Here is a 9026-nt window from a genome sequence, read left to right on the forward strand (position 1 = left end):
GTGCATTTTAATTATTATTTATTTAATTACTTAATACACATATATATATATATAGTAATTACTTATAACAATATAATAATAATAAATTCGAGTTAACTTCGAGTAAGACCCCGGACAAATCGAGTATCTACAAACCGCAGATATGATGTAAGTTTAGATAGAGTTTTTATTCTCAATAATAAACCTTTTTGTGAATCAAATAAAAGATGTAAAATTTAATCACCTATAAATAGAGGGGTAACTTTCGCAACCTTTGTTATTGGGTTCTTTATTTAATTTCTAAGTTTAAATATATTTGTCGGAGAAAAACTATGCTTATCATATTATGTGTATTCATGTCCATTGTTTTGTAAGTAAATTAAAAAGATTTTGTTGGTAGATTCACTTATCAAATTTAGGTGTGCGACTCGAGTTGATCCGGATTAATCAAGACAAAATCTTAAGAACTTGGAAGATAATCAAAAACGGAAATTAAACAAAAAATATTTAAAAATAATGTAAGTGGAAATAAATTGAATTTGGGGGATAAATCTATTGGTCACCTCTTGTATTTGGGTGTTAAAGAGCTAAACTTGGAATGGCAATTTTTGGGTCAAGTGGTACCTCATATTCACCGTTCATGTGCCCACATTCTACTTCCTTAGCTACTTCTCCTTTTAATATATGTTCTCACTTCTTATTCACATACTGTCATACAGTGATACATAGTTGTCCTCTCTCTCTCTCTCTCTCTCTCTCTCTCTCTCGCCACGTTGTACCTCTAAATGACCAGCACGTGGCAAAATCCTCAATTGTTCTCGGTTAAAACGGAATTAGTTGATCAAACAGAATTACTTCTGTTAAGAGGTCCGTCGCTTAAATTAGTTTAGTTGAACAACGGTTAATTTTTTAATATTGAATTAATGGTTAATCCGGTTTAAAATTGATTAATTAATTGAATTAATTGAAAATATAAATATTATATATATTAAATACATATTTAAACTCAAACCTTTCAAGAATTAAGATCTAGCTATTTCTAATCACACTAAACTTATTAAATTATCAAGACCTAATTAAATTTTAGCCTAAATAATATATATATATATATATTAAATTTAAATTAATCTATATTCGGTCACCGACTGAATTAATCAAATTTTGTTTGATTTGGTTAATATTTTAAAAAAAATTAAATTCAATTAACAATTAATAGATTTTTAAATCTCTGTTCGATAGGCATCTAAATTAATCGTTTGAATATTTCTAAATAGTTAAAGGTACGGGCTTGAAGAAACAATGAAGCTGACGCCCAAGTCGGCATACATTTAAGCCCATGATTAGCCTTTGAATAAATGTTTCGACCTTAGTTGGGTTGGGTCCCAAAACAACTGAAAATCCCAACATTTATCACCAAATCCACCTTCCATTATACTCCTCACTGTGTGGAAATTTTCTTCTTTTTAAGCTAAGAAAGTAGGTAATCTTAACAACTCCTTTTCCTTCTTAGAGAGAGCAGAGATTCCAATGTATTACATATTACTCGTTAAATGGAGTTTTTGAAAATTTTAAATTCTCATATAATTTAAATATTTATTTTACTTTTTATTAATAATTTATTTTTATCTTCTAAAATATTATAAGTTCGTTCTCCTAATACAAAATCTTGTATTTGTCTTATGAGTCTTGACAACTTAAAAAAGAGAGGAAGGAAAGTGTCCATTAAAAGAATGTAAAGTAGTGTTAAATTTTCCGGCCAACTTTCTCTTTGGAGACACCTACCAAATCAATGAGAAAACAAGAAGGAAATAAGGATCAAATGAAGAAGCAGAAGAGTGGAAACGAGATGGACAACACCAATGGAGTTATCATAACTGTGTACGTAGAATCATCGCCACTGTCAAAATCCAATCCCGTCAAGAAACTCAAGGCAAACCCTGTTTCCAGAAACCCTAAAAGGGGTCGATGTTATGATCGTCGGGCTCGGCTTTTAGCGTACACTCAAGAACTGAGATCGGCCGATAACGAAGACCAAATTCAATGGACTGAAACGTGTTCAAGGCACAAATCGAAGGCAAGTCTTTCATTTTTATTTTACTTTTGTCAGTCATGTACATCCATGCATGAATGGATAAAGCATGTTATTAGAATTAGGTAAATGTGTAGAATTGTAAGATCATAGTTTTTATAGTTGGAAAATGATACGATGAACAGAATGGAAGTGTCCGATCACTCCAAGAAGAATAGGGATTCGATTTCTGGGGATTTTTCGGAAGACAAAACCTGGATGGAAGTATCAACGTATCCCATCGGAGGAGAATAATGAACGTAAAGTAGAGGGGGGAAAAAGATACTTGGGAGAAGAACTTTGGGTAAAATCATCGTGTATTTGTTCATTTATTTCATTTTCTATTATCCATAGATTATTTTTTTAAAAAAATATGTTTCACAGAACAAACTGAAGCGGGTGTTCAGAGCATTATCTTTTGTTTGGCGACGAAGAAAGGGTTGATGGAAAATGAAGATGATCCTCCAATCGGTAAGGGGGATTGCAGGATTTGCGTCCTTATAAGTCTAAACTGATGCCCATTTTATTCCGCTCTTTACGATCTTTTTGTTGCTCAAACCGTAAAAGAATGTGTAATGATTTTTAAACAGAAAGAATATGAACAATTTTTCTTGAAATATTTATTACTTAAAAAGCCATTTTTTAACTATTTTTTTTTTTTGAAGGATATTCTTTTAAAGAAGGGTGAGCTGTATTGCATGATCAAAAGACAAAATATGAAACAAGACTCTGCATTAGAATGCAGGGGAAAAAACTGCGTCACCATAAGCAAGAAAATATAGCAATACAGAATGTAAGAAACCAGATAGACATCTGAAAATTCACACACACAATGTTATGTGGATCTGAAGATGATCAAGACCCAAATTCTTATTAAAAAAAGGAGAGGGAGAGAAAAACTTAACCCCATTAAATCGAATACAATTCCAGTTGTAATTCTTCTTGCCATCCTAGATGAACCAATTGAAAAGGGTGAAAATTTACTCCACGTAAAATCATCAGTGGACTTCATTCTTTCTTCAAATTATATCCAACGGCCATTATGAGAAGTCAGCACCTTAGTTTTCACCCAAAAATCAAGATAGAATAAAATCATCATGGACCAGGCCCAACTGTGACCCAATCACCTTTGATTTCTTAATTCATAATTTGATTGGTCCAAGCCGTCATTCAAAATTATTGGTTACTTGATTTTATTTATATAAGTAAAATTAAAAATATTTTAATGAAACAAATATGATTTCAAGCCAAGCTCTTCGACTTTTGTCATGGGAGTGAAAAGGAAAAAGCTTCCGACTAGAAATGAAAATTTGTTACATCTGAAAATTAATTCAAATGGAACTTCCACAGAAAAATCTTACCATCTTCACTGATATTTTTTTTAATAAGAAACAAGAATTACCTTAAAATTAAAACTTAATCTCAGTTTCAATTAAAGATTTGATATCAACACTAGAAAAGATGAGCATCGAGTAAACGTTACCTACCAACTTCCAACCAAAGAGTAGTCATATAATAGAAAGAATGTTCGAATTCTTTTTGCTGGAATGCTGCCAAATGAATCCCCCCCCCCAAATGATATTCGATTACAAATTACCTACGATGAAACCTACAGCCACCAGCGACATACTGTCCTACAATTTTTTCATTTACCCGCCGCATCACATCAGTTACAATAAATTTCACCATGTGATCCAGTGGAAAATACATCTTATTCTCAAGTGCGGTTGAGTAAATGTCCAGTCATTGTATAGGTAAACACAAAATTATCTGCTTCCATTACGCCCTCGGCCCAGGGGATCCGCCTTAGTCCTACGGACCCCAGCAGGCGAGAAGGCCTAGATCGAGCTGCTGGGGAAACTGCACGGAAAGCACGGTGCATTTCAAAACCTCTGTCGTCGAATAGGTCATAATCCATGAATCTGCTATGCAACCTAACAGATGAGTCTAGGTGAAGGAAACCATCATCAAAAGAGTCATCTGAATCATTTCGTCTCTGAAGATACCACGAGAGCAGGCTCGAGCACATAATCCCCCAACACCACAGCCCCAGGAGTTGATGACATGATTGTACTGATTACATCATCCTGTGCTCTCTCATTCTCGAGCCTTTTCCATTTCTCTTCAAGTACAGGTCCACTTCTCGAGGTCTTGCCAATGGGTGTTTTGCCTTAACATGTTTTTGAGCTCTTTGTAAGTTCCAACAAAGGAGCACTTGTCTTGCATGCAGGATCTTTTTTCCTATTGAGATATTTCCGTACAGGTTCTACCACCGTCCACCCCTTCACTTGTCCCCGACAGAGTGGGCATAGGAGTTCCGGCACTTCCATCTTTTCAACAGGCTCTCCCACCTGAAACTGTAGTGTAGGCTTTCTCGTATTGCTCAAGGCAATTGGAGAAGCGCCGGCTAGTGGCACACATGTAAGGGCGGCAACCCTTGTCATAAGAGGAACAGAGGAGAGAGAACAGCATTGTGAGGGAACTCTAGACAAACGGAACATTTTGCAGTTCCCCAATCTTTCTTCTCTGAAGCTTTTGAACATTTTTTCTGTTGGGTGCCTTTGCCAGCCTTCTTAGGGTACAAAGGCAATAGATAAGGATTCACCTTTTTTTGACGTGAATCAGACTTTCGCACTTTGCTAACTTTGGCCATTTGCAATTTTACCTAAAGAACGGCAAAGATAGAAAAAGAGATCTGATCCACTTAAAATAAAACTTTTTGTAAAAAAATAATCAGAATAATATGACTAGTACTTTACACCGAGTTAACACCTTGATCCCATACTCCCATTTTCTAACTGGACTATGGAAGAGCCTATAAAACTTTTTCATGCCAGAACACAAAGTGCAGTGCATGCACTTAATGCAGACTTCAAAACTTGCAGAACAACAATAACGATGTTCTGTGTTTTTGGTGCAGAACAACTAAGTAGATGTGAATGGGAAAGTGCATTAGCTTCAGAAAAGAAAGTTCATTGGCAATTGCAACCTTTAGTTTTCAATGTTAGTTATGTGTAAGGAGCTGTCAGTTAGGATTTTGTATAATAATCATACATACTATAGCTTAGGTTATAAACAGGCTAAATCTACCTCTTACATATTTACATCTTATATCAGGCCTTAGGTTAATTGTACATTTGTTTTGTTTTAATACCAAAAAAAAAAGTAGTCTCTCTAGGGAACGAGAGATTATTGTTTAGCATGGGTGAGTATTCTCGGAAAAAATGACACCTAATATACTTAAAATTCACACATCTAAGGCAACAAGAGAGGAATCCGATGCCAAAATTTGAAAAACCAGTATTAGTTGGCCTGTTGACTCAGACTAAGAAGATGAAATACTGTTTGAAAATTCCTGCTATTCCTACTTCACGGGTGGCAAATGTACTGTTCTTGACACCTAACAACTGAAAATGTACACACTTTCAACTAACAGTAAGATCTCTAACTAAAGAAATATGTGATCATTAGGCAGCTAGAAGATATATCTTCAGCACAATCACAATGTTCAGACAATGTAACATCTGGGATCTTTGTTGATAATATGGACAGGTCAGTCAAGAGTATAAAAGAACATGAAATAGATCTTCTAGGCCTGTCAAAATTTGCAGCAACATCCTCATTTGTTCTTAGATGGCATATACCAAAATGTCAATACTATGAAAATCCACATATGCCAGTTCACTGAAGTCAAGTTTGGGAACATAGAACTCAAAAATAGCATAAGTTGGGTGATAGAACACTTTTAAATGTAACATTCATGATTACAAATGAAATCCAAATCTAAATATTCAAATTCAAGTTTCTTAACAGAAGTAGAGCATCACACTATCAGAGACCAAATTCACTGTTGGAGGATGACATATGATGTTTGAAATTATTAATACTACCACTAAAATCAAAGACGCTCCAGAAATTTAAGCAAAAGCAAAAATTTATTTGTGTGACCAAGTTAGCATCTTCATATGTTTTCTGTGACATAACTGAATATTCATGACCTATAATGAGGCAAATAATAAGAAAAGACCCAACAGAAAGTCACAAGTACAACTAAGAATATGCTGCACAAATCACCTCCAGAGAACTGTTTCAAAGTGGAAACACCCTTGCTAACTGGAAATAGAAAAAGGGGCCAAGTTTACAAGTAAAATGGTGTCAAGCACGATATGGAAGTGCATAAAGTTTAAAATTCATTTCCACTTACTATTCTTCTACCGTTACACATTTAGCACCCTTCCCTTTCCCTACCCCCAGGCTATCCTAACCCACCCCATAGCATAAATTGGATGGCAGCCATCAGATCAAGAAACGGTCCATCCGTTTGAAGCCTTGACCTCTTGGTGAGTTTGCATCGAACTCACCAAAGAATTGTTGGTAGCAAGTACATTCTACCTGCATGGTATCTTTACAAATATCTGGAAACCACAGTCAAATTACATCCTAAAACTTTACTTCGAAATTACAACTATCAAGGACATTTATCATTTTTGATGGAATTCCTAATATAGATTATGACGAAGCTAGTATAATTTAAGGAAAAGTTTAAATGAAAGAACATAAGACAAAATAATTCTACAATTTTTATATAAAAGAAGTAAAAAGCCTGCTCAAGAGAGCTAATAAGTAAGAAATCGCTAACCAATTAATTCAGTCTTTAAAATCTACATCCATCCAATAAAAAAACCATTCCTTATTTTAAAAAGTTTCCAATCAAAGTAGCATAAAATGCCACTTCTAAATAAAGCTTTAAACTATGGTACATTTTCTAAAAATATTTAATTGTAAACATGCTTTAACTGCAAACTTCTAAAACATGCTTGAAGCACACAGACAGTCCACCATGTTTATTATTATAAAGCATTTTAGCTTGCAATGAAAAGCATTATCATGAGAAATTAAATATTCCAAAATTAATAATAAACCAAAGCTATCTTAACAAGTAAAACTGTAAAAAGAACCCTTCTAAAATCAATAAGCAACATGCAATCACATATAATTGATTGATCTCTCTTTATAAATAAAGATAGTATGAAACAAAGGAAGAGGCAAAAAACTTAACTTTATAATATACACCATCCCATCATCCTATTGACCAGATAGAACATAAATATTTTAGGAAAAAGAAAAAGTGAAAAAAATAATACTGGAATTAAAAATGTACACCATACTATGATTATATTTAAAACAATCCTTAAAAAAACCTAAAAGAAAAATGTATAATATACAAAATTAAATATTTACATTTAATTTATTTATTAGTTTTTACCAAAGTTTTGCCTTTTATTGTTGCTTGTACATTATATCAAATATATAGAAGAATGAACTATTTAGCACCAGCAAATCAATGTTTGGAGGGTAAACTCTATCCTTTGAAATGCAACAGCAAGAACTATTCAAATCATTTCTCATTACTCTTAGAAAAAACCTGAAGTGCAACTCTATAATTGTTGAAAGCATATACTTTTTCAATTTTCCTCCAATCAAATGAAGGTTTTCTATTCAGCATTTAGCTTGCAAAATTCCAATAACTAATTAGAATAGTTTACATAAAATATTTTTTTTTTAAAGAAAAGAATAAGACATGTACAAAGAAATTCCAAAATGAAAATGAACATAATTTTAAAAAAAAAAAATCTTAAAGAAACAACGGCTATAACACCAAATAGTTATCAACATTTTTTTTACTAAATACAAATATATATGAGGCAAATCTGCCTACACTGTTGTAAAATTATATTAGTTTTACACACTTATATCTAACTATTTATTCGAGACAAAACTTTCCACCATTAAACATATTGGGGGGAAATCTTATAGATATACAAATTTGAAATTCTAAGTGCACGAATTCGATTCTGAGTCAAAAACATATAAATTCCATTCGAGTCAAATGAAAGCTTCTAAAATTAATTAATTCAGCTTTACACAAACCTAATAGATGTTCGTATATATCCCAGACACAATCAAAAGGGGGAATAGGTAAAGCTGATCAAATTATATATATAAAAGAGCAAAGAAATCAACCAAGATTTAAACCCTAGGATAAAACATTAAAATTGTAAAGCGCAACCAGAAGATTGAAAAAATGCAAACATCTTCCAAAAGTAAATACATCGAAATTGAAAAAAAATAATAATCAGATTGAATGAGCGATAAAGATCTACGTAAGATGGAAGGGAATAGGAATCAAGCATACCTCGATCTGAGACCGTGGATTTGAATGTTTTGAAGACAAGCGGGGGGAAAGAGAGTTTTGGGAGAGGGGATATCAAAAAATTGGGATAAAGGGAGGAAGGAAGGAAGCGGAAGTTTATGGAAGGAGAGAGATACCGCTAGCGTAGAAAGCCGATGTCTCCTTTTCCCTACTGCTTCAGTTGCTTCTGCCGCTGTACAAACAAGGATTTTAGAATTACCCTCTTTTCGTTTCTTATTTAGTGGTTTTTTTTAAACTTGCCTAATTAAATATTATTGTTATTATTATTTAAGGATTTTTTTTACAAAACTTAAAAAAACATTGCATTAAAACAGTTTTTTATATTAAACTCATGTTTTTTTATTACCATAATGATTTTTTTATCCTTAAAAATATTGAACTTTTTGTTTTGATTAAGAGAGATGTTTGAAAAATCACAAAATGATTGGATTTACATAAATTATGTGTCATTACCTAGGGATGTTATCTCTTAATTAAGTGTAATTAGGGGTTGTTTGTTTAATTTAATTAAGCGCTGAATGATTCAAATGATGAATGATTCAGAGACTCTGTATGAATTAACTCTGAATGTGACATGTTGTTTGATAATGACTTTAAATCATTCAGAAGTACTTCTGTGTTGAATCATTCAGCACTGTTTTGTTGAATCAGTCAGCATTGAATCATTCAGAGGTACGAAAAAAACGCGCTGAATGTTGAACGATTCAACATTTAGCGTTGAATGATTCCATTAAGAGGCAAACAAACAACCCCTATTCTAATTAC

General features: G+C 33.0%; 1 protein-coding gene and 1 pseudogene across 1 annotated transcript; one reads left to right on the forward strand and one right to left on the reverse strand.

Moving 5' to 3' along the window:
- The first annotated feature begins 1666 nt into the window (after positions 1 to 1666).
- LOC120198174 lies at positions 1667 to 3960 on the forward strand. Its single transcript, XM_039199541.1, has 3 exons — positions 1667 to 2057; positions 2194 to 2351; positions 3802 to 3960. Exons 1-3 carry the CDS (start codon positions 1769 to 1771, stop codon positions 3958 to 3960), a joined length of 606 nt encoding a protein of 201 aa, XP_039055472.1. The 5' UTR covers positions 1667 to 1768.
- Positions 3607 to 8377, reverse strand: LOC120198200 (annotated as a pseudogene).
- Between the last annotated feature and the right edge of the window lie 649 nt (positions 8378 to 9026).

The sequence above is a fragment of the Hibiscus syriacus genome, unplaced genomic scaffold, assembly GCF_006381635.1.
Source record: "Hibiscus syriacus cultivar Baekdansim isolate YM2019G1 unplaced genomic scaffold, ASM638163v2 tig00117056_pilon, whole genome shotgun sequence".
In the NCBI taxonomy this organism is placed as follows: domain Eukaryota; kingdom Viridiplantae; phylum Streptophyta; class Magnoliopsida; order Malvales; family Malvaceae; genus Hibiscus; species Hibiscus syriacus.

Bases quoted from the DNA above. Each gene is read 5' to 3' on its own strand.
- LOC120198174 (XM_039199541.1), top strand. From the start codon at position 1,769: ATGAGAAAACAAGAAGGAAATAAGGATCAAATGAAGAAGCAGAAGAGT. The intron at 2,058-2,193 runs GTCTTTCATTTT...TACGATGAACAG, and splicing joins AAGGCACAAATCGAAGGCAA to AATGGAAGTGTCCGATCACT. The intron at 2,352-3,801 runs GTAAAATCATCG...GTCATTGTATAG, and splicing joins ACTTGGGAGAAGAACTTTGG to GTAAACACAAAATTATCTGC.